The sequence below is a fragment of the Vidua chalybeata genome, chromosome 4 (genome assembly GCF_026979565.1).
Source record: "Vidua chalybeata isolate OUT-0048 chromosome 4, bVidCha1 merged haplotype, whole genome shotgun sequence".
NCBI lineage: Eukaryota > Metazoa > Chordata > Aves > Passeriformes > Viduidae > Vidua > Vidua chalybeata.
In genome coordinates this window covers 33,428,024-33,454,201 of record NC_071533.1, presented here as the reverse complement: position 1 = coordinate 33,454,201, position 26,178 = coordinate 33,428,024, and the positions used below count along the sequence as shown (strand labels likewise).

The following is a 26,178-nucleotide window of genomic DNA, read 5'->3' as shown; positions in this document are numbered from 1 at the left end:
ACAGAGGGTTCGTTATTAACAAACTGTTTTCTTTTATCTCCCTAATGATTTCTAGAGGATGATGTCAGTTTGAAATGTCTTATGCTTGAGCTATAAGTAAAAATTAATTTTTGTTGGGAATCCTGATTGCATGTCTCCTGTTGATTACTGTCTTTTTCAAATACATGCTTCTATTGAAAGAGAAAATAAATAATTTTTTAAAATTGTTCCTGTGAGGTTGCATGAAAGAGTAACAGACAGGAAAAAAAATCTTTGGGAAGAGCAGTGACACTGACCTTCCACAAAGGTTGGAATTAACATCACCTAACCTTTGCTTGGTGAGGCAAAGTTGATAGGCATCAAGGATGAACTAGTTATCTCAACTCCTGCAGATGATGGAGATTGTGAAGGAGCTTTTGCAGGAAACTCTCTCCATCTGTCTCTAGGCTGTTTCATGAAACAAAGTTTTTAGCAGTATCTGGTGTTTTGTTCCATACAGCTTGTCTTGGCTTCCTGGTGTTGCAATTGTTGGTGCAGCAATGCTGAGAACTGGGCCAACAAACTGATCTGGCCTAAGAATGATGTACTTTTACTAAGATCAGTGCTGCTACTATGGGCTTCCTCAAAGAAAACACAACTTTAGATTAGCTGCATTAAGATGGGAGAAGGTGCCCAGACAAGGTATCTTCAGACAGCAAGCTGAGGTTTAGACAGCTGAAGCTTGGTGAGATAAACTCTACCCATGTCCTACCAGATGTGTAAAAGAACAAAGTCTGATATTTCTAATAATAAAGAATAGTTCTATATTCCAAGAAAATACATGTGGCTCTTCCAGGAGCTTGGTCAGAGGAGGATGGTGAGGAGAAGAGATACAATGATAGTCAACATAAGGTGTTGGAGCAAGTTTGGAACAAGCTTGTATAAGTGAACACATGAGAGAGATACTGAAAATTAGCTATTTAATCTATTTCAATTATAAAACCTTGGGTAATAGCAAGTTAAAATAAGTGAAAAGATAGAATTATTTTTTAACTGACAAGCTTCTCTAAATAGTTGTGGCCTAATTCTAAATCAATATCTAATGTTTACTCGGAGAAACTGTTGTGAAGTGAGGATGTGTCCTTGGGTAACAGCATAACTGCACAATTCCATACTTGTAATTCAAAGTGAGGAAACTTTATGGAAAATGTAGCTTGTCTGTAGCTTTCTCTGAGTACAGAAATGCTGTATACTACTCAGGATATTTTTCCAGTGTGTTTTCCTTGGATTAATGTGACTTGAATCTTAGGAAAATAGCAAAACAGATTAAAAGTTATTCTTTTGCTAAAATATTCGTAAGTAGTCCATGAAGAATCATTCAGATTTCAGCAGTTCTTATTCTCACTTACAAAGAGTATAGTTTGAATTTGGTTTTCCAGCTGCCTTTAGTTTTAATCTGTATTATTCTAGAACTAAGTAGCTCATATTCCCTTCCAGGAAATATTTGATATTCAGAAATCAATAACAGAATTCCTAGCTTCTTTAAGGCATTCAGATGAAGCACTATGCCTGCCAAGGACTTTTTCAAGTGTTTAAGTTCTCATGATACTCAGTATGTCTGACAGAAGTCTAGTTCCAGCTGTAGACACACAATGTTCTCTGAAGCTTTGTTGCTTTATCTTTCAAATTTTAGCTGCATATTTATACTGCAGTCAGTTGCTGCTGTTTTTGTGGTTTCCTGTCCTCTGTGGGTCAAGTCATGTCTCAGGGAGGATTTTTGTTTGAAAAACTGTTGTTCATTTCAGTTTGGTATGCATTTTTCCTCTGTATATCTTTGAAAATATCAAAATTAATCCAGCCAAAGGTGTTTCTCTGCATTCAGGTCTGATATGGGCTGCATTCACCAAGCTTATAGGATCCCTGACATAACACAAATATGAGCTCAAGGTGGTACATAGCTATTACATCCACAGCATTGCAAAAATCTGAGCATGAGGGACTTCTGCCAGAACAATGGATCCTCACAGAAGTTCTTGATTTGGACTTCACTATTTTCCCATCTGATTTAGTTATTCTAAGGAAACACAGTAGGAGGCAAAAACATGGGGTGTTCATGCAACATTTTATAAGAATATTGTTATGAATATGACTGAATTCACATGCAGTAAGTAATTCTGCAATCTTTTGACTCAGTTGAAGTATTACAAGAATTAGCCATTTGGATTATTTTTTTTGATAATATTACTTCAACTTTGAGATTATACACTCTTAGTGAAAAATAATTTTCAATGCAAAAATCAGGATCTCTCATTCTGAAAATATTCGGACTTAAATTTTTTAGATAAAAACTCTTCCGTATAATTTTTCTCCTCTTGTTCTGTCTAAAAAACGATTGGCAACACTAAAGTGATTTTGCAAAATATTATCACTGAGCCATTTTAACCTTTAATATTCTAAATTTTTAATCAAAATATTGACCAGGAACAATATCCAATGGGGAAATGTAGCTGTGTCAACCAGAAGTATAAACCCACACTTTTCAATACTCACTAGAGAGAAAGGATAACATGGTATAGTATGACTTTTGTGACAGAAATATATTTGGAAATTATCTTCATTGCATCCTTAATAGTGGAAATAATTATGTAAGAATAAAATGTGAATGCATATTGTAATATGTTATACAAAGGGTAAACAACTTTCTGATAATGAAAGAAAGTAGACTGTGTTACATAACAAGGAAACATACATAATCTCTGATAATATAGGGGGAGATGGTTCACCTTTACTGAACAGTAGGCTGTCATTAATAACCCACGGTTGGTGGGATTGGATAAGTGGAATAGACAGAAGTTAAATTATATGAAAGCTGCATTGGTAGAATTACTAATAAATACACACTGAACATTAGTCACACTGAACTAAAAAATATTAAAGCATTGAAATGAATTATTTTTATGTAAGAGCAATTTCTACAGAAAACAAAACTTTAGCATTTGCTAAAGATAGAAACACCACTTAGATATATGGTATCTCTGTTTTACATGTATGTTTTTTGCAACAGGTTAGTAGCAAAGATGAAGATTTTCTTGACCTTTCTGTTGACGTGGAGCAGAACACATCGATTACACACTGTCTAAGGTAAACCAATGCATCTTTTCGGCAGTTAGTTCTAACTGCTAGATTTTTCAGGTCTAGTAGGTATAGAAAAGTAGAAAAACATTTAGATTTGAGCTTACCCTAAGCAGGAGAAAAAGACTTTAAACTGGATGTTTCCTCTAATTACAAAATATACATTAATGTACTTTGCTTTACTCACTTTCTCTTTCAATGTATGTATTTGAAAGAGGAAAAGAAATCAACTTCCAGGGAAAATAATTGATTGTGTTGTTGTCTGGAAGAATTGCTGCAGAATAATAATTGTCTTCAAAGAGATTTTAATGTGCTTATCTTTAAGCTTCTACACAAGTGCTTTGCTGATTAGGATTTATATGCATATTAAAAGTTAAGTGCGTGTTTTGCAGAATGAGTGCTAGAGTCTGTAGAGGGCAAAATATTTCAAAAGTCTATTTTATTATCAGAAATTCCTTATTCTGTGCCTCATCCTAAAATTATGTGAAGTCTTTTATTCTAAATTTCTGTTCTGCTCCTAGTATATTCTTAACTTAAACATTCTAGACATCAAAAAAATTTTCAGTCTTACATGGGTGATTATTCTGAGATATTTAAAATGTCACGAGTTTTGACATTAATACAATAAACCACTACCTATATTTAAGACAATATATTGCTGTTCTAAGTTAATGATTATCAATTGGTCAAACTCCTTCAAATGTCAAAATTGCTATCAAGGTTGAAATTGCATTATTCAGTTATTCTGGACTGCCTAGGAGGGGTTTCCTGGTGTGTCATCCCAAGGTGAGAGTTACAGAAAGAGAAAGAATGTGAGGTACTAACTATTTCCTGGATCAGAAAGCAGTGACTTCTCTGTGAATATGACAACTGTACTAAGTAGCTTCTGTCATAATTTGAAGTTCCTTCCTTCTGAGTTTCTGTTCAGTCTCCCACAGGATATTGTAGCAGTCCTTAGCCCTCAAGTAGTTCCAGACTGCATTAATTAGCCTCCCTGTAATAGGTGAGCAAAACAAAGAGAGGCTTTGGAAAGCAGTACATTCTCTTTTCCCCCTGTAGTCTCTTTTCCTCTTTATAATAACCAGTAGTTGAATCTTTATTGGTATTACAGGCTTTTGTTTGCACACTTTTGAGTACTCATTATAGCCACTATGCTGAACTTGCCAGTATTACTATTCCCTATGGTGTTCAAAGTCAGTTTGAAATCCCACTGAGCTGCAAGAGTGCTGCAGTGCCTTTGTAGACCCTTTCTAATCTGAGTTGTTATTTGGTTCTGTGGTACTGGAGACTGAGCTCTGACATTTTCTTACAGCTGAGTCTGGTAAACATGTTAAAAACTGCTGTTGTATAGATGTTACCATCTGTCCTTCAGCTTTCTCCAGTTTTTTATTTACATTCTTGATCTTTCATATTCTTGGAAATGTTTTCATAGGAATGGCCATTTTATGTAAAGGCAAAGTAAGTACTTCAGTAAAAATACCAATAGCATTTATTGTACTTAACAGACGGTGGCTGTAGCTTAAGGCATGGAAGGACTGCGTCTGCACAACTGCAACCAACAAGTGAATGGTGGAGTTGAAAGTGACCCCAAAGAGGTTATCCCCTACCTTCATGTCAGAGAGGATGCTTATCCAACATGTTCCAGAAGATCTTTTTAGCAGTATTACCTTGATTGTCTATCCCAGTCCTTCCTGTTCTTTAGTACTAATAAGTTTTCCCTACTGTATAATATGAATCTTTGGTGTTTCAGTTCAAGCCTATTTCTACTTGCCCTGTGTACTCTAGACATAAGTCAGAGGTTGCCCCCATTCCCTTTTGCAGTAGCCTTTTGCACACAAGAATGTAATCACTTTTTAAAAAAATTTAAACAGCCTAAGGTCATTCAACTTCTCCTTCTCAGGCTATCTTCTCTGGATCTCTACACGTTCATTACTCTTCCGCCTTCTCTCCATTGGACCTCTCTCTTGAACTCTGTCTTTCTTGAAGTGCTGCTGTCTAGAACAGGACATAATATTTCAAGAGAGATCTATACAATCCTGAGAAGAATGAATGCCCTAAGTATCTTTGTGCATTCCAGTGTAGTGCCTTTACTCCAACAGCATGACATGCATTTTGAAGTTTACCCATTGCTCCTTTTGGAAATAAAGGAAAGCAAAATCCTGATTTTTCTTTTCTTGGGGTGGGAGGTACAGGCCACTATTTACAGATTGAACAGGAGGAAAGTTATCACCTCTCATCTATTCTATTGTGTTTTACATTAGCAACATTTCTACCTCTGTTTAGAAAACATATATTCAGTTAGAATATGGGTTTCCTCTCATTGCTGTCTGGTATTATGCATTATTACACAAAATGTAACTGGTTTTGTGGTTTCTTTCAATGGGAACATCCAAGTTATTACTCTTTTTGGAATCTTTGCTGTTTCCTTTTTTTTAAACAACTGCTTTGATATGTCTTAATAGCTTTAAGGGCTGCTGCATTTAAAAGGTAAAATACAGAAAAGCTGTGCAAGATAACATTTAAGTATAGTGAATCTCTTTACCACTACAGATGAATGTTCTTTTATTTTTGTAGTTTTTCAAAATGTAAAATGTTCTTGTGTGCTCAAGATGTCCAAAGAACAGAAAGAATACAAGCCTCTGGCATAGTCTAAACCCACAGCATAGACAGCTGGGCCTGAAGCAATAAAAGTCTTATAACAAATATAGTATATATCCATTGGTTTTATTTCCACTTGGAGGTGCAATATTTATCAGTCAGTTTGATCCTGACTTGTGTAATAATTTATATTACACTAATAATTGTCTCATCTCTTAAAACACAAAAATAATACTGTTTATTCATATAAGCAATAGAAAGCAGCTTTCACACTGTAGCAGAGAGGCTGTAGAAGCACAAGGTCAATGATAAGTTAGAACATCTTGAGCAGGTATATTAAAAAATTTCTTTTTCTTGCTAAAATAACATATAAGCAGAATACAGATTGGACTGTTAATGGGATAGGAGAGAGTTAGACATATCTTGAAACTAGCTTTGCAGGCCTAGAGAAGAGTTCTGCAAGGCTGGGGCTCTTGCACATGCAGACTTTGTGGACTGCAGTCAGTTATCTGTTGTTTTTAACCATTCAACATCTGTTAGAGGTGCCATGCTGATAATTCTTGATTGCTGAAAGAGTTACTGAAGTTGAAATTATTTCAATTCCTAACCATTTTTCAGTGAAACATTTTTTTCTAATACTACCAAGAATGGATACCATAATGCTACTAATAAATAAATAAATACTACTACTAATAATAAATCATACTAATAATCGATATTAAAAGCATCAGAATAACTAGTATATTTTAAAAGGAACTCAGAAACTCTTTGAGTTTAATTAACTTTCATAGGAAACTTGGAATACAACAAACCAGTATCTATCAAATTTCTACCATCTGCATGTTTCTTCACGTTAGAAAAACATTTTTCTGTGCTTCACTTTGAGATGGGAAGAAAACTAATAGATTCCCCAAATTTATTTGCTTTTTTAAATTGAGACTGTAGGCTTTGAAAATAAATATCAGACTCTTTCTCTAACAGCCAACCTAAAACTTTCACAGGCACATTCTACTGAGTCTTATATTCCCTGCACATATAACTCATCTTTAATATTTTCTAAAGTTTCAGCTCTTCACTTACATTTCCCTGAAAGGTTACCATGCTTTTCAGAGGAATTGGCTGAATTAAATTAATTTTATGTTTAAATTCAAATGTGAAATCACATATTGAGATCAGTGTTTACCACTGAAGCAAATCCTTCCCAGTAAAAATGTTTTGTTTTCTTTTAGAGAAAAAATAATACTTATGATCAAAGTTTAGCTGTAACTTATCTTTCAAAATATGTATTTTTTTCCTAAATTTCAGCACTTTCTCCTCAATGTTAAGGTCTTATAAAGAAAATAAATCAATAAAAGTATTCTCAGTTGTTAAAAATATTATGTAGCCATATGAAGTGCTTATTTGTCATGCTCTGTCAACCTTAAACTTTTATGAAGTTATGTCATTAATTTCTAATATCTATGCCCTAGCAAACAATGTAGTCTTCATCTCTCCCACCTACCCCTATAGTGATGATGTGAAGAAGGAATAATCATCCAGAATCCTCCCTTTGCCTTGTAAGACAATTCTGGTGCTGCCTACTGTGAGAGCAGGCTGAAGTTGCAGACAGTGTGGATTCAGGCTCCATGAATGTGAATTGCAGTGGTAGAAGGGAATTTATTTGGGTCTGAATTTGCCTGGAGTTCAGAAGCCTGTCAGGTACAAGGTAGGGACACTCAATAAGACAGTTCTGGAATTCTGATATAGCTATTTAAGGCCCGAAGTCACAGGAAAACCCATGTGTTTAAAGTGGAAGATTGGTGCTTATACCTGAATTCACAGTTCTCAAAACACCTGTGCAGCTGCAATGTAACACAAGAGGTGACAAAAATAATTACTGTTAGTTTTTTTTAAAGTTAAGTGGTGTTAGGTACCTAAAATCCTGCTCCAAAGCGTATCAATGCTGTGACTTCCAGCAAATCTTTTCTGTGAACTGAGAGATGCTGTCCTTCCAGCATAAAGGCAGCCTTCCACTGCCTTTATCACTTTAAAAGCTCAATCCAGAAATACCTCTGAGTATATTTACTTGATCAGTTTTTACAAAATTTTCTAGAAAATGAAAAAGTATAATCTAAAAACTTCTGGATGGCTGTTCAAAAGGTTAGAGCATGCAGGAAGCTAAGTTCAATTTATTTCTTCTTTGTAAGATGATTCAAACCTTTCTTATGGAAGAACACCATAAAATGTGAGATACTTGGGGATGGCAGAAGTGCACTTAAAGCTGTTTTATTCTGCAAATATTTTAAAAATAAACAGAATGGATTGAGTGATTGTACCCAAGTCTGGGCAGCCCCTTTATGTGAGAGAACAGACATAGGTCCTATTTTGTGACACCTGACCTTTCATTTGTATCATATAGAGGGCCTATGCTCCTAATATAACTTATCATAGCAGCCAGATATCCTTAGTCTTTTTGCAAACCCCAGTACAGTCATTTCAGATGCTTTAGAAAACTGGAATGGGTGAAGATTTCATCCTGTGTGTCTTTTGGGTTCCAGTTTGTCCGCCCAAGTGGGGCAAACGTATTCATATCCTTAACGAACCGATGATTGTATTTATTTACAGAGACTTCAGTAACACAGAGACGCTATGTAGTGAACAGAAATATTACTGTGAAACTTGCTGCAGTAAACAGGAGGCACAGAAGAGGTAAGCAAAGAGCAGGCTGTTTCACCATGCCCCTCCTGGGTTCTGGCAAACTTACTCCTTGATATTTATTTTGTTTAAATACCTAGAAACCTTACATCCCAAATGCATTCTCTGTGTGGACAAGAGAACCTGTAGGCAGATTTAAAGGCATGTGTCTTAGTCTAGAAGCTATTTCTAGTTGACTATTGTTACTTACAAAGTGCTTTTATAATGCAGCCATTTGCTTATTTAGGGAAGAGAGGATGGCTTTGAACTGGTCAGGTGTTCATCATATGCATTCTTAATGGTTTCACAGGATGAGAGTAAAAAAACTGCCAATGATTCTTGCCTTACACCTCAAGAGATTCAAATATATGGAGCAGCTGCACAGGTATACAAAGCTGTCTTACCGGGTCGTGTTTCCTCTGGAGTTACGTCTCTTCAACACCTCTGGCGATGCCGTCAACTTGGATCGGATGTACGACTTGGTCGCGGTCGTTGTTCACTGTGGAAGGTAGCGTGCCTTCATGTGTGCCACAAGCTATTGGCAGGTGTTTGCCAAGGGCAGAGCTATCCCTGACAAAATGGGGAGAATGGACTTAAAGCCTGCTGCTGCATGGGCGTGCATGTGTCTTGGGCTGAACCATTTAGCCAACATCCCTCATAGTAAATCAGTACTTGTTTAAGAAATAATGTCTCAGGTATCCAAAAGTCACAAGTTTGGTTTAAATTGATGAAACTGCCTCCTTCCTCATAAGACCCCTTAAAAAAGTTGGGAGCCAGGACTCTGTGAGAGCCAAAGGCTGTCATCATGTAGGTCTCACAACAGATCATTTTGGTCAGTTGCCCCTCTATACTTAGTTCTTACAGTTTTAAAAGTATTTGATGCCTACCATGAGCAACTTGTGAAGTGTTCTGTAGGATAATTTGCTAAATGGTCCTGGCTCAGGTGAAAATTACACTTTAGCTTTCAGTTGATTAGCTTTGCAACAAGTTAAAATAAAAAGGGAAAGGACTAAATGTCTAGAGTACCACCACAGGTGGATTCACCATGTTTTTCATAACATTTGGTTATAATTCTGCATTCATAAAGAAATGTGACTTATCAAAATGGACTCAGTAGTACATTCTAATATTTTGGGTTTTTGTTTTGCTTTATAGTGGACCTAATCGGGGGCATTACATTACTATTGTGAAAAGTCATGGATTTTGGCTCTTGTTTGATGATGACATTGTAGAGGTCAGTATACTGAAGGTCATGAGCACAACTTTTGTATTAATGTTTGCTTCCCTACTTGGGGTTAAAATTCTGATCCAGAACTGGGTAGAGATTGCCAGTTTGCAAAGCTACAGTTTGGCTGTAATGTTTATTTCAACTCGGTTAGGAAAAAAGATTATAAACAAAATTATTAATCCTGTAGTTTGTGCTCTGTCAGTGTCAGAGCGTATTTTTTTTTTTTATTTCATAGCAACATCAAATGTTTTTAATACCAGACTTCAAGAGTTTTTAATTTTGAATGTTTTCTATATCTAATAAAATTAATTTAATTGATTAAAACCTTATCACTTGGTAAAATTGAACTAAGTAAAGGTAGCATTGCTGTAGAATTTTCAGTTTTGAATAGGGAAGTTACAAGAAAGTCTGAATTTTGTTGTTGATCTGGGATTGCCTGAATCTAGATTAGAGTAGAATCTGTCCCACAGCAATTGCAGATTCTGTCTGAGCACTCTGAAATTAATTCTTGTGCAAACTCTTTATGTCATTGTGGCATACTGGCAAAACTGAGGTTTCAAGTCTGATTTCCCAAGAGGTAAGGAAAGTAAGCACTAGCACTTCTTGAGAAAGATGGGATCCCATGGTCACATTTATGTGTTTTAACAGTGTTCATTACTGCATTCCAATGAGTCTCTCTGTTATTGGAAAAAGCCTAATTCAGTTAGGTTCAGTGACAGAAACATGCCTATGAATTTCATGAGTGAGACCAGCAAGGCTCAGCCCCTAATCTTTACCCTTTCACTGCTTAAATTGCAAATAGAATTTGCTAATTGCTGCCTCTGAACAAATAACTGAATTTGCCTTTTCTGTTCATGCAGTCATTTAATCTGTTTGGTGTTTTATCTAACAGCATATTAAAAAATATATTTATTTTTCAGAAAATAGATGCTCAAGCTATTGAAGAATTCTATGGTCTGACATCTGATATATCAAAAAATTCAGAGTCTGGCTATATTTTATTCTATCAGTCACGAGAGTGACTTAGAAAACTGTGATACTGTGATGATTGCGCACAAGGATGCTGCACGCAAAGGAAGGCGATGGCTCCCCTGAACTGACTTTTACACAGATCACATCTCTGATGGTTGAACAACAGCTCACTGTCTCCTATTCAATGGTCTCTGTGATGTTGATTATAACTATCCATTCTTGACATTCAAAACTTTGTTTTAGATTGGGGGGTGGGGGGGGCTGTTTGTAGCTTTTAAGTCTGATTGAAGAGCTAATTGAAGTCAGATTTCAGTGGAATTTATATGGACTAACATTTACAGATAATAAGATTTGGATGTCAACTGTTAGACCCAATCCAGCTAGAGTAGTATTTTATATGAAAGTGTTCATTACATTTAGGGCAAAATTATTTAAAACTTTCTAGATGGTTTTGGAGTGTGTTGATTTACAAAGCATTCCTTTAAATACATCCTGACATATACTTACCCCTTTTAAGTGTAAGAAAAAAAATCAATTTCATGATGATTTGAGTTGTGGTTGTATAGGGGATTTTTTTACATGTTACTCTGCTGCAGAAAAGATATTCTTCCAGAATCATTTCAATTTTGGTTGTTAAAAACTTACAGTGTGTAACCACAGACCTAAAATTCACGTAGAGGGATTTAAATTACACTGGGACTAAGTAATTCTGTATGTTCAATCATTTTGTTATGAGATAGTACAGATGAGGTGAGATTTCAGAACTTACAGAGCACTGGAATAAAGGGAGGAAGATCACACATATGACACAGAGATAATTGCTTTTATAAAGATTGATCTTACATTTTGGTTAAAATTATATAGATTGTTTACTTGGATTGTGTTTGCAAAGACTGCAACACTGCTCACATGTAACATATCCATCAGGACTGAAATTATCCAGTCCATTTAAATAAGCATTGTTTGTACATAAGACATAACTTGATCCCGCAATTTTCTAAATATCTGTAGGTCCCATTTTCATTTCTTAAGACAGAGTCCATTTCTTAGAAACATAATACATAGCAACCACTAGTGTACATGCTGTCATGTATATATATCATCCTTAACATTTTGGTCATATTTGACAGAGTTTTGTCACCACAGAAACAGATAGGGATCTGGAGTGCTTGATTTCAAAATTAGTACAAAAGAATTAGTTTGTTATTTTCCTGGATGAATTTGGCTGGCACTTGTCATGCAATGGCTAATAAAATTTCTGAATTCACCGGAATACCTGAATTTGGCAAAGAATAAACGTAGAAGAAAGCATCAATAGGGTTTGAGAAGGGATTGACAGTGGCTTGAGTCAGTGGTTGTGCTGGGTAACTACCTTCTTCTGTTTGACACTTTCACTCCATTATATAATTCTTGAACTTCAGTAGCCAAAGTCCTATTCCAATGACATCAACAGCAAAAGCACTCTTCTTGTCTTCATGGGGACTGACAGTTGGTTCTAGTATTTATAAGGAAATATTCTCATCTCACAACATTTATTTCTACCTGTTACATTTTATTTGCTCATTATGTATTTATCAAACTATGTTGATTTTTGTCCTTTTTTCTAAGAAGCCTGCCTGACACTTTATGGCCAACACTCCCTTTCAAGAAATGGCTTTTGATGTGCAGATATGTTTCATATTTTAATCTTCTGTAGAAAAGATAGTAATGTTTTTCATTGTACTCTACTGTGAATGTGAAATACCTTTTGTGAAATATTGGTGAAAATTAAGTAGCTTCTACTGTAACATCATCTGAAGTTCAGTTGGATTTATCAATGGCCATTTTGTAAACTAAGGCAATGTAGCACTTTACACTGAATGAGAAACAGAAGTGGACTTTTCAGCTAAGATTATTTGTGATTTATCATGTTATTTTATTGATGCAAGAAAACAGACGTAGAATGTAACCTTAAAGGACTTAAGTGAATGAGAGCAGTGGTCTACAGAGATCTCTCACATGAATGAAGGCTGGTATGCAGGCTCATAATTAGGATGCAGCTCTTATTCTTTTATTGATGTTAAAATGAAATGTTCTGTCTCTAATACAGAAGATAGACATCTTACAGCAGACTTCAACTCCCACTGAGACCTGGGAGCTTTTCCACTGAAAAGCTAAACCTGCAAATCCCTCTTTAATTGATTTATTTATAAACATTCAGAATTTCTGCATAAAAATATAAAAATTACTGGCCTTTTAAAATGGATAAGGTTTCCTCACTGTGAATGAAATCACTTTCTAGATCAGCATTAATCAGTGCTGGTCCAAAGGTCTGTATTTAGCAGTTTACTACTGAACATTCTTACAGCATTCTTTTCTTCATAAAAAACAGATATTCTTAAGGTATCATTTGAAACTTCAGGGCTCATGTTTATATGAAAAGTAATTTTCATAAAAATAGTTTTTAAATCAGTTCAATTTTAGGAAAAATTTTCCTTATTTCAATAGATCTATGTGAAAATTGGTTTTTAAAATGTTAATAGTTTGAATTCATACTTAAATGCTAAACTACAGGATAATAATCTCTGTTTTTCTCCACTGCAAGACAGCTTTAGATTGCAAAACATACAGATCATTGCAGTAAGTCATTGAGAAGAAAATTACTAGAATAAGCTGTTTCATAAAGTATGAAAAAGCATTTTTCATGCCAACCCATGGAAAGATCACAGCACTAGTATCATGCCAGTCCAGCATCAGTAATCTGACATCAGCTCTGAGCACTGTGGAATACAAACTTCATATTAACACTGGCTAAACTAGGGAGCATTTTCTTTTGATTAACAAAGTTGCGGTCACAATTCTATAAATTGGATCCAGTCTCCAGTGTGCCAAATATCTTGACTTCAGTCCAAAAGCTGTCTGTCACAGCTATATGCATAGTGCCAGTCTAGGCAGAGGAACTCTTCTTTGTCCAATTAAGCACATTCACTCAAGTTTTGCAGGACTGGGATCCCCACAGGAATAATCATATGGTGTAAAATATTTCAGTTGGTTAAATAAAGCATAATCCCTTTTCTCTTATGCTTATGCATAGATTTCCAGTCCCTTATGAAAGAATGGAAAAATATCTAAGACAATAAAAGCTTTTCAGCTAGCAGCTAGAAAACAAAATGCTAGCACAAAACTCTAATACTATTATGTGCTTCCCTAAAATGACTATATTTTTTGGTGTCAGGTTCTAGGTATATTAGCTCTAACAACAATTGGAGTTTTCCAGTTGTTTCCCATGCTGTTGCTGAGATGCCCTGTCCATTTGTAAATACTATGTTCTCTACTCAGAAAAAAACCCATTTTTGTCTTGTGCTGTGTTTCCACAGCACTGCAGTGCTGATGAATCAGTTACCTTAGAGGATGAGCTCAGAACTCAGCTTTTATATTTCCAAGAACAGGCTGTCAGGATTTTATGGAATTTCTAATGTGGGGACATAGCAGAGGGAGCCAGAAGAGTGGAGTGATGGAAAAGCCATACCAATGAAACAGAACTCCTTTTTGAAATTCAGTCCCAAAATTACTCCTGTCAATAGTATTTTAACAATTTCGTTACCTTAGAGTGCTAGATTATATATGAAAAGTCTTGTTTCTTTAGCAGTTGGAGTAAAGAAAGCAAAGAAGTAGGAGTTTCCTTCATATCAGGTTTAGTATAAACATTAAAGACCTAGCAAAATTCGACTGAAATTCACCTTACACAATGGGTCCTAAAGTGCTACCCCAACCTTTTATCTTCAGACATTACATTTCAGTCACTCTTCTGTTCCAATGTCATGTAGTTGGCACCTGAGCTGACAGCTTGCAGCTGCCAGTGATTTGATGCCTCTCAACAGCAGACCCTTCTTGTTTTATCTCTTTTTTTGCTCCATGTGGCTGATAGTTGTGAGCAGTGTCTTACAGCTGAATGAATACTCGAAATTTTAGCAAGTTTTGGCTGTGTACCTGTTGTTTGCTAGTATCATTTAGAAGGGTTTGTTTTAATTTATTTTTCTTTTGTTGGTCTGTTACTGTATTTGTATAATAACTTATGTGGTTAATACTATTTGTTTTGCTTTAATTTTTATGTAATTTTTTAAAAATGTAATCAACCCAAGCACTTTAAGCAACAATGTCAATCTTGTGAAATTCCAATCACCTTAATATTTTGCCTTTATCTTACTGCTTTTGCAGCTGTTTGCTTGTGATCCAATATCTCTAGTTACAATGCAATTTCCATTTTTAGGCTTGTAGTCCTGGCTGGGTTGTAAAATTGGAAAGCTCAAGCATTTTCATATATATTTGTTCATGTATAAAAAGGGCAGAGCATTTGCTGTGTGTCTGCTACACTCATCAGCGTGTACCTGACGAGCTGCACTCTGCACATTTCACAGCCTCTTGTGCTCTCTGCCTGCTAACCCATCTGAGGATGACTGCAATACTTCAATCTGTGACGTGGGTATCAATGACTAGAATTTAGAAAAGTTCCAGTTCTTACAGGAGAATTCTCTTTTACCAGACACAGACTCAGCTGTTAGTCAGCTGATAATACAGGTATTGCTCTCTTTGCCATTTTATCAGTGCTCTGTTTGGTCTCAGCCGTGAATAATCTAATGAGTCACAATTATTCTTGGCTACTGTGTGCGTGCAGGCTACGAGAACAAATTTTTGCAACTTTCTTCTCTTCACTTGGGCCAATATAAAGCAAAGAGATAATAAAGTAAGATAAGTGCTTGTGTAAAATGATGGTTTTTAGAGGACAGCATCTGTAGTGTCCATATCAGAAAGCCAGTGACTTTCTGTGTTGTTAATGCAAGGGTTATTCTTAGTGCTTTAGATATTGTATTTTCTTTGATCAATGAAAAGACCAGAACGTTTTCCTGTTGCATCTGTTCTGATACTGAGGTATTCTCAATCTAACATGGCCCTTAGTATGTAAATAGCCCTTGGCAAGGCTCGATAGACACCCATTTAATTTCTTTTCCGTTAATATGCATTACTTCAAAGAGATTGCTAGAACCTGTCTACAAGATTTATTCAGATAACACAGTTCTTTTGCATACAGGGTCAAATAACACCTCTCAGGAGGTATGTGCCCACCTGATGGGACCATCTGGCTAGACCCACACCGTTTTACATACTAATGATTCTTAACCCTCTAGGAGGTTTGGTTGCTGGCTTTGCCTGACTGATTTAATATGAAACTGCAAATAACTCCCTTTATTCATGATCTCTTCCTATAATTCTTTAATAAATTCTGTTTCATTTGGTTATCAAGACTGGGACTATTGTACTATGTAAAATAAATTAACTTGTGTGTGCCATTCACTGCAGTCAATTTAACAGCCTAATGCTTCTGATGAAGGCTGTTGCAGGTGGCAACTTCACTGTATGTAGGAATATGAAACAGTAAGTAACTTTTCTGTGGTAGCACAGTAGGTCTATAGGAGAAGCTGGACTGACATGCAGTTTCCTAACCTCCATCCTCTAAATCCTGACCCTTCTCATAGCATTCCAAAGTGGCAGGACTAAGCCCTTCATGAAGACATCTTGCAGTTCACCAAGACATGTTGCTTGCTGCAGTAGATAATTAATGAGTATTTGCAACCCCTTTGTCCCCACTCCCCAAAATCTCATTCATAGATATACATTCCTCAGAGAGGCTGAGCTTAAACCTCAGCTTTGTATTTGCAATGGTGTTCATGTTTGAAATGTCCCACACCAGACTCTGGCCACATACTAAATTGTTTCCTAGTCCTCTCTCAACTCTCATTCTAACAGCAAGGGCAACATCAGGGCAGCCATGTTACAGGTGCCAGTGGTTTTCCTGGAGACAATTTTCTAGTCTCAGTGGCTTTCATTAAAAAAGACCTGACACAAGCTCCATAAATTATCACGATGCTTTAGGAGTAAAGCTACCACATGCTGTATGAATATGAATGTAGGGTAGCAGGAAGAAAAAAGAGAAGAGGATGAAATAGGGAAAGGGTCGTTTTTTTCAGAGGCTTTGACTACGTGTATCTGTTTGTAAATATATAGTCCCTCTCTACCTTGTCATAATGATGCAATCATAATAAAACTACTTAAATTTTGTGCTAGTTTTTTAAATGGAATAAGAGGTACCGGAATTATGAGGCACACACTGGGAACACATACAAATACTGGATTTCTAGTAGAGCATACAATACTTGGTGTATGTGTACAGATGAATATCTGCTCTTTTTAATCATCATGTACATGTAATTGAACCCTGCACAACCTGCAGAACTGTAAGATAAAAATCATGTTGGTTATTAAGGTTGTAACATAAGAAAACAGTATTTTCTCCTGTTAACATGTTTATATTTTACATAAAATAAACTCCCTATGTGATCTCACTTCCATTCAATTTGCTTTGACTTCAGCTGGAGCCACATTGAGTATTGATGTTGGTTGTTACACAACATGCTCCTGAACATCAGATGCCTGTGTTCTTACAGATGACAAGACTACTGATGCTTGCTTTTTATTTCATTTAGTGTGATCAACACATTTTAAGTGACTACAGAGAATATTTCACCACGTGGGCTGATTGCATCTCAAGTGTCTTAAAAGAACAAGTTTTGCAAGCAGTTTCTGAGTTGTCTTGGTAGAATATACATACAATTGCATGACTGAGCTGTACCCAGTTAAAGCACACCACTGACCTTGTCAATGTTTCTGAGCTTCAATGTTTCAGCTAAAACTGAAGAGAATAAAAATCAGCCAGAATTAAACTACCTTTTACATCAGGAAACAATGAGCCCTTTTAGCCTGGGATTTTACCTGTGATTAATGGGGTGGAAAAGGATTTTGCTAATGAGGTCTAAAATTTTGTCAAAGAGTTGAAAGGTTCCTGTTGTCTACTGATTTTCCTTTAGTTATTCATTAACAAACACAATTTACATTCTCAAAAGTGAGGTAAATAAAAGGCTGGAGTTTCTTGCTCCTGTCTAAATGGATTATCTTTATTCCTTCATAATCATTTAGGGAACTGAAATCAAACATAGCTGTCAAACTGCATGTTGCATTTCTAGCTAACACACTAAGATTTATGTAAGATTTATGGCACATCAGATTATTAAAGGGCTGGGTTGGAAAACACTTCATAACTTACAGTACATGTTTCCTTTCAAATTAAAAATATTTGAAGTACTTTCAAATTTATTTCTGGGTTATTGGGATATAAGCATTTGACTGCAGGATGGAGATGGAAATTTAAAACACAGGAGATGACTGAAATAAATATTCATAAAACCGTTATTTTAAAACATTTTGAAGAAATAGAATTTATGATGCACAAATAAAGAAACCAAGAAAAAGTTTCCAGCAGCAGGATTCATAATCACTGTACGTGGACTCCACTAGAATTTCTCTCACTTCAGAAATGCACTTTCCTAGAAGCTGTATGACATTTACCTGTATCTCTGTTCCTTACTCTTTTGTATGAATTAGATTAATCCTTTTATATTAGACTGGGTTATGTTCTGTGCACCAGATAACCAGAGAAATGCTAAAAATGTAATTTAATCTGAATTGAAAAGTCAGATATGGTAGGAGAAAATTCTATGGTTACTCATTTAAATGTAGTCACCCGACTTCAAATGGTATTTATTAGATATGACTAAATACATGACATGGAAAACTACGTTCTACATTTCTAGAGATATCAATTTCTTTGAATGCTTGTGTGCAACTTAAAAATCTAGCACCAATTCTTAAAGAAGAAAAATAGGACAACCATTTTCAATACATACACACACACACACACACACACACATATGGCAACAGGAAATTTTAATTATCTGTTCTGAAAAAAACTTCTTATTAATTTTTTGACAAATACTCCATTGCCTTGTTAAATTTCACTCACCCTCATTGCACAATGCAGGGTTTAACCAGTCACAAATACTTCACCTGGTGCTAATAGTGCATTTCATCTCACCATGAACACAGAAACAGCAAAGGAGTCAACACCCTGGAGTTTGCAGGTTGTCCCAGGATGCCTGGAGAGACCTACGAGGATCAAATAAAAGTCAAGAGGTGGAAGCTGATACAGACTTTTTTCCAAATCTGCAAGAGTAAAATAAAGAGGTCAATGCTGAATGGAATTTGGAATAAGACAGAGAGAAACATCCTTTGGATTTCATTTGACACACATATGAGAAAAAATATTCAAGTCATGTACAGAGCAAAGCCAAAGATGTCAAAGCAGAAGATACAGATGTCACCCAATATTGCAAATCAGATATCACAAATGCTTAGAGAGCAAATTTTAGTATCAATCACTTCACTATAGCTGTAAAGAAGCTCCAGGTAGGTTTGCAGCTTAACAGTGGGATTAGTACTAACAGAATCTGGAATAAGTTTCTTATAGCATCCTCATAAAAATTCTGGTGTGCAGAACTGTGTTTTCTGTGCAGCTGTAAGCCATAGTAATGTGTGGAACACTGAACACTGGAGAAGAACTACTACTGCTATTACTGCATGTGTGATTGTCTCTGCTCTTTGAAAACAAGTTTCAGGAGCACAAATAAAACCATAAATTTTATTTATTCACAAATCATGTAATTCTCACTGTCATTTATGAAACATTTTTCACCCTCAAGGTAGTTCACATGATAGTCAAATACACTTCCAATTCTTAATTTGGTGAAAATGGTAGAAATTGGGTAATGTGTACCAAAATCCATATATATTTTAGATAACTTCAACTCAGCTGAATCTGGCCACCACTCAGCTAGAACAGTTGTACTGTAGGAATATTTTCACCAAAGTTATTTTCACCTCCGTAGCTACCTTGATGACCTGTTCATTTCTGGTGATGCCTGGAGAGGCTACCTAGAACAGAGACTAGACAGAGTTGAAGGATAAAGGCAGGCATTTATTGAAAGGCCTTCACAAGGTACACCTTGGGCAGTGCAGGAGTCTCGCAGAGACTACACCCAAGATGGACAACAATCATGAGTTTTTCAGACAGATAGAAGTTTGGTCTATTTGCATATCAGAGGCTAATTGTCCAAATACAGCTTTAGGTAATGTAATCACATTCCCCTAGTTTGCTCCCCCCAATTCACTTTTTGAGTTTTTCAGGGCCTGAGACAGTAAGGTGTCCTTGGGTTTCAGGCCTATAGAGAAATTGTTTTGTCCGAATAAAATGGGAGAACAGCTGCTGACTGGCTATGGAATTTTAGAGTTATACACTAAAGCAATACTGATCAGAAGAATATAAAGGCTAAAACTTAAGGCATCACTGGATGCAGTTCAAAGTGCAGACCTTGTAGCACATTGTTCCAGTAAAACCTGATGTTGTCTCTGATGCAGCTCATCTTGCCTGGAATGCACTGGGGCAGCCAAGGTTACTCTGGAAGTTTGTCATTACAGCATTTCACTTTCCAAGGAATGGGTTGGTTTTCTTTTGTCCCTTAGTATTCGTTAATTATTAAACACTAGCAGAAAATATTAGGTAAAGCAAGGGTGATGTCACTCATTTATGGTTTATTTCTCTTTCTTAATTCTGGATATACATTTTCAGATGAACAAAAATATTCTGAGATGAGGTCACAGACTGTTTTAATTCTGCAAGATGAGCAGTTCAGGCAGAGACCAGTGTTGACTGAGGCAGCAGCATGACACTCTCTTGCCCATCAGAATATGGCCTTGAGGACAATACAAAGCCCAAAAGAATTCTTCCCCCTAAACCTTTACAATTGCGATATTTTTAAATACTCAAGCACAGGTTGCTAATTCTACTGTTGACATTTATGGGATATTTCTGCATCACTATCCTGTCATGTTTCAACCAGCATTGAATCAACCAAACTTTTATATTAGCATGCTTTAAAGTAGTATTCAATATTTATATCAAATTGTATTTTTACCATGACTTAGAGAACACATAACTAAAAGCTTGATTTTATGGCAAAGTTACACATTCATACTTATTTATTGTTCCCAAATGCAGTTCCTGAGGATGAGGAAAGACAATCAGTTTATCCTAAAATAAGTGGTACTGCAGTGCACAGACTGTGCCCAGCCAGTGTTTGGTGTGGTAATGGCTGTGAACAAAGGCTCACTGTTTAGTGTCTCTGTTTAGTTGTCATGACACTGGCAAAAGTAATGTACCTGGAAAATGTATTTCCTTAATATAGTGAATCTCTCACTCTTGTGCAGCCAATCCCCACCTCCAGATACTGAGCTGAAAACAAACCACTTCATTCATCATTCTCTAAATACAGCTGAAATTTATTTATCCAAAGGTGTTTTATCCCTGTAATATGATATTGAGCCATATCTCCCAGGTGATTTTTTTTTCATGAAACTGTGTTAAATTTTAATTCATTATACTATTTCTTAATTGAAAAAACCCAAGGTGCAGGTCCTCCTCCAGTGGCAGTCCTCTAGTGGTGTTTTGTACCCTTTACATTGGGGTGTTGGGTTCCTATTAGCCATTCTATATGGGCTACATTATTTTTCCTATTACTCTGGTGATTTTTGACAGTATCATCTACTATTCTAGCTCTCCTTAAATGGAAGAGTACTTCTCTTCTCTTTCTCCAAGGGATTGCAATGTCAGTCCAACAACTTCAGTGAATTTTGCAGCCATTTATTAGTCTGTATTATTGGGCACATTCAGAGGACTCAGCCTTTGGGAGAGTATGTCCAGGAAAGCAGCGAGGGCTGTAGTTTGGATAAGCAAGTCTGAGCTTTCCATTCTTATCCCTGTCAAGAACTCATTGTATTACATGGGACAAAGAATGCAACCTCTTTTCCTCTATTTCTCAACTAGAAAATGAGTAAGCCAATATTTACATATATATATATATATATCAGAGAACTATGGAGAGAACTTAGAGAAGTAGAGGTTGCCACCTAAATTACTCTTACGTGCACAATAATTAGGTCATCACATTTTTTTTTCTTTTTTCAGGCGCTCATCAGTTAATTGCAGCGCTCTTTGAAGGAGGGAGATTTGTAGATATTAAGAGTGGTTAACTGCTATTTGACAGACGATCTTTACAAAGACAACAAACAAATGTCCAGAGGTGGCAGGAATCAATTCAGTGATACAAATGTGCTCCAAATTTATCTTAAAAGGTCAGTGCCATTGGATTTTATATCCCCTTATCCCCACATAAGCCCAAGCAAACTCAATGTAAAAAAATCAAGTCCAGCTTACTGTCTCTCACCATGACTACATCTAGTGATTTCAAAGGAAGGGGAGAAAATTCTACTGCAGACAGCTTATGAAATAAATGACCCATTAAAGATCACTTCCTTAGAAAGTAATGAAAGTTTACAAGGGAAAGAAACTTTCTCTCCGTGCTTACTCAGTTTATGGTTGCTTTTTTTACAGATAGGAATTAAGTTAATGGGTTATGCACTATGTATTGCCTCATTCTTCATGTATTTGCTTAGCTAATTCCCCCCTAAAGTATTTTGTTATCCATAATAAATTTCCATGTATGCCTTAGATAATAAGATGCTATCATGTTATTTACATCATTACTTATTATTACTTATATTGGGCCCTTGGAATGATTGCATGGATACATGAATATCAACAAAACTGACCTAACAAGCATAAGGTAATACCAAAAATACCAACCAACCAACCAATCAACAAAAAAAGCCATCAAAAAAAAAAGAAAAAAAAAAAAGCAGCTCTTAAAAGGCTTTATAAAGTTAAATACTAAAAAGGTGAGGCTTTTTATGGAAATATTTTTTTCCTAGAACTCTTTCCTTGAATGATTTTACTCTTGGGTTTTATACTTAATTTTAATCTTATTTTTCATATCTGCAGAGCAGAGGAGTCAGCTAAGTCATGGCAGTGTTCTGGGAAGGAAGTGGTTAATGTCCCTGAAGAGCAGTAAGAAATGCTGTGTTCCCCTTATAAAGGGCAATTCCTGGCCCCATGGGCATTTGGAGTTCGTAGGGATCAGGTTTCCAAATAACCCACGTTTTGAGTCTGGAACAGACAATATGCAACATGCAGAAGTGAACCATCCTCAGCTGCCACTGTGATGGGCTGCTGGTTTAAAAAGCTGCTGCTCATTTCCAATGTCCTTTTCTATCAGACCCTTTCAACTGGTCACCAAACAAAGATAAGGCAAAAGCATGTAAGATCCTTTCTAGGGGAAAATCTTCTTTTAGCTGAATGTTAATTTTATAATGCTGTCCAGCTATAGTAGAATAATTTGCTTTTGCATCCTCCACACACTCAGCACACACACAGCCAGGAAGGGGCTCTACAAAACCTTCTCAGCTTCTTTGAACAAGTAAGCAAAGCCGTGTCACTGGGTGGCTTTTCTGCTTAACTAAGAGACACTTCACACAACAAATAAGTGAAGTCAAGGACTTTACATCACAAGGTCACTGTCCCTTGGCTTCAGCCGTATCAGCTATGTGAAACAAAAATGTTTTGTTCTACTTAGTTCTTTCATTTGGGGACATTTACCAAGTGTTGCCTTTACTCTTTAGTTTCTACTTAACCTTCTACTAATCATCTCAGTATTCCTAAATTTTGGGAAATCCATAGATCTGTCAAATCCAGACCTGAAACAAGTTCCAAGTTTTATTAATTTGATGTGAAAACATAAGTAATACTTATTTTTAGAAGCAGCACACCCGAATAACCTCACTGCTAGGGCTGTTCTGAGTTTTACAAGCCATGTGGTTCAAATCCATTTACATGGCTGGATAGCTCATGCCCACCTTCCTTCTGGGTGATACAGCAGATTAGATAACTAACATAAATGTGTAACACAGGAACTTCTAAGTAGCAAGGATTTTTTTCTAAACAGTTAAAGCATCACCCCCTTTTACTTGCTTTTTGGTCAATAGACAATTTCACACACAAAGAACACCGTGCACTCAGGTTGGAAATTTATTTGAGAGAGTGATGGGAGAAGAGATGGATGACTGCCTCAGGCATGAGCTTCAGGGCAGGGGCATCCTTATGCTCTGTGCTGTCCTGCAATGCTAATGAGAACACCAAATATCATCCCACTGTTACTTTGTAAAAAATATTCTTAACACCATGTGTTCACACCCAATTATTTTGCAACAGAAACTTCTCTTCCCATTGCTGTTTCCTCTGGACTGTAGCACAGATATTAATTCAAATACAGAAGTTGCAGTAGGAGAAAACTATGATTTTTTTTGTCAAATGAAATTTATTTCCTTAGCAGCAGATGGATTCTGACACTGAAATCATTCACAATGGAACTGTATTTACCCCCTGTGAAAAAGCACTGCTTTTCTTTCTTCCAAATCCTACCTGCCATCCTTCTAAAATTAGAATTTAATAAAAAGCCCAACAAAGCAAATCCTCTGTACATCAAGAAAAACACCAACTGCCAGTGGACAAAGTGGACTCAGGCACTGATGAACATGGTCTGAGGAAAGATGAGCTCAAAACAAAGCATTTTATCGAAATAACTCCCAACTGGCATAAATTATCATCATTACATTCATGCAATATTTGATACATATGAACAGATGAGAAAGAAATCCTGCCTTTCGCATGCCACAACTCAGTGTGCTTTGGGGCATTCACTAAAGTCAGTGGGAGCAGTTTTTATTGTGTTGTGTGGGAAAGCTGTCTAGGATAGCCAGTAACCAGGTGTCTGTTAATTGAAAATGCATAACAATACTCTCAATTAAGTGCTTGTTACTGTGCTTGCAAATACAGTGTGGGGATCTTGGCCCTTGGTAGTTCATTGTGAATTTCCTGCTGTTATAAACTCTCTGACAGTTTTGCCTATGCTTTCTAGGACAATTTCCAAAAAAAAACTGAGTCAGAAAAAAACCAAAAAAGAACCAGGTTTCTGGAGAAGATATCAGCTCCAAGAGAGTGGTTCATCATGGAACAGCAGGGTTTGGAGGTCAGTATTTTTTTCTCCTCTCTTTTAGTCCCTGGCTGTAAACTGACAACTTGTATAAGAACAACTTGTAAACAAGGAGCTTGAATAAAAACATCCTCTAGGCTGTTTGATCAGGAGTGTGTTTGACAGAGGTCTCTCTCTGGTGTTGGGAGCAAAGAGAATTCAAAAAAGGCATGTATTAAAGCTTTAAAGAATATTCAAAAATATTCTCATGCTACATTTCTTTTGATTCTTTGCTGTCTGAATCACTGATCAGTATGTATTTTGTCTCTGTGGAAGCAAATTTCCGGTCTCTGATACCAAAGAAAACAGAAGTTAAATTGAAAACTACATCTACTCTTTAATTATTTTATTATTCTTTTCACATAAATCACTTGCATTTAAGCTGCCTAAAATCTCTCCCAAAGATCTTTTTTTTATGATTTGCTATAGCAACACATCAAGAAGCAAGAATTTTAGTTTACGGTGTACCTAAGTTATAAACCCACATTTTACAGATTCTGACATAATATGTAGTCATTATTTACTTTATTAACTCTATTTTTTCCCCTTCATAAAGGCTGCTATGCCTTTTGGAACTGGAGAGGGAGCAAGTCCTTTCCATGTGTTAATCCAGGTAAAGTCCTTGACTAGAGTAGCACAACATGCCAGTGACATGTGGGCAATAAAACCCAGAGCTCCTTATTCCTACATTTTCTTAGGCTCCTCAGGGTGCCCTTGACACCCATCCACATCCCAGACAATTTTTCCTTTTTCCCATTCCCACTGGCTTGTAGGACCCTGAGATATTTACCCAGGTTGATTGTTTCACCAGTAAACTGCTGGTGAACCTGCTCTTGTTCCAGTAAAGAGTCACCTGGTTCTGAGAAGGGCTGGAGTTCCATTAATTAATACCACTAACAGCACCAAAGTGACTCCTGGGAAGCACAGCAGTGGGAAGACAACTATTATGGTAATAAGTATAGATGATTTTACAAGCAAAGATGAGAATATCCCTTATATAACTCTTTCAACTTTTAGCTATTTTGATATTAACTTAGAACAATGTAGCGTGCTTCAACTATTTTGTGGGTAGTCAAAATATCCTGTTCCAATTTTTTGCTAGAAAATAGGCAAAGAGTATATAATAGCCACTTATATGGCTTGCATCTGCTTCTTCTGAAATCTAAAGGGACATTCCTTGGGATGCAATACATTTTGAATTAAGGCTGCTTTAATAAAGCTGAGGATCTGGACCTGGCCAGTTCTGGAGATGGAAAAATGGAAGAAAAGCTCATTTGGTCTTAGACATCCACTTATTGCAATGAAAGTGATGCTAAATTTAAAGTACTGGCCAAAAGTTGCTTTACTCAAACATTATGTTTCAATATAGCTGTTTATCTAAATTTGAGAATGTTATGACTGGCTAATAAGCATTTAGTTTAAAAAATCAAGACGTTCATATTCTATATTTCTTTTCTAACCATAGATCTCATGAGGATTTTAACAGGAGTTTAAAGTTAATAAAAATATTTCTTGCTCCTCATGGCCCCTCTAAGTTCAAATTCAGCTTGCTCACTGCTGCTCTTCATGAATTAAGGTGCTCATAATTCCCCATTCATTCTAGAGGAACCTTATAATCTAATGGAAGCCATTAAATTGAACAGCCCAGTCCCATTTAGCTGGCAGACTCATCATAAAGGAAATATGTCAAACCAAATAATGAGATTA

At 36.2% G+C, this 26,178-nt stretch overlaps 1 protein-coding gene across 1 annotated transcript in view; it reads left to right on the top strand.

The window, feature by feature from the left end:
- The window catches only part of USP46 (ubiquitin specific peptidase 46), a 34,183-nt gene extending 17,242 nt beyond the window's left edge, over positions 1-16,941 (top strand). Inside the window, exons 5-9 of the mRNA XM_053940906.1 lie at positions 3,023-3,099; positions 8,293-8,376; positions 8,672-8,869; positions 9,517-9,595; positions 10,510-16,941. Of these exons, the coding sequence (XP_053796881.1) occupies positions 3,023-3,099; positions 8,293-8,376; positions 8,672-8,869; positions 9,517-9,595; positions 10,510-10,611 (540 nt within the window). The 3' untranslated portion in view covers positions 10,612-16,941. The remainder of the gene's footprint in view (positions 1-3,022; positions 3,100-8,292; positions 8,377-8,671; positions 8,870-9,516; positions 9,596-10,509) is intronic.
- The last annotated feature ends 9,237 nt before the right edge of the window (positions 16,942-26,178 follow it).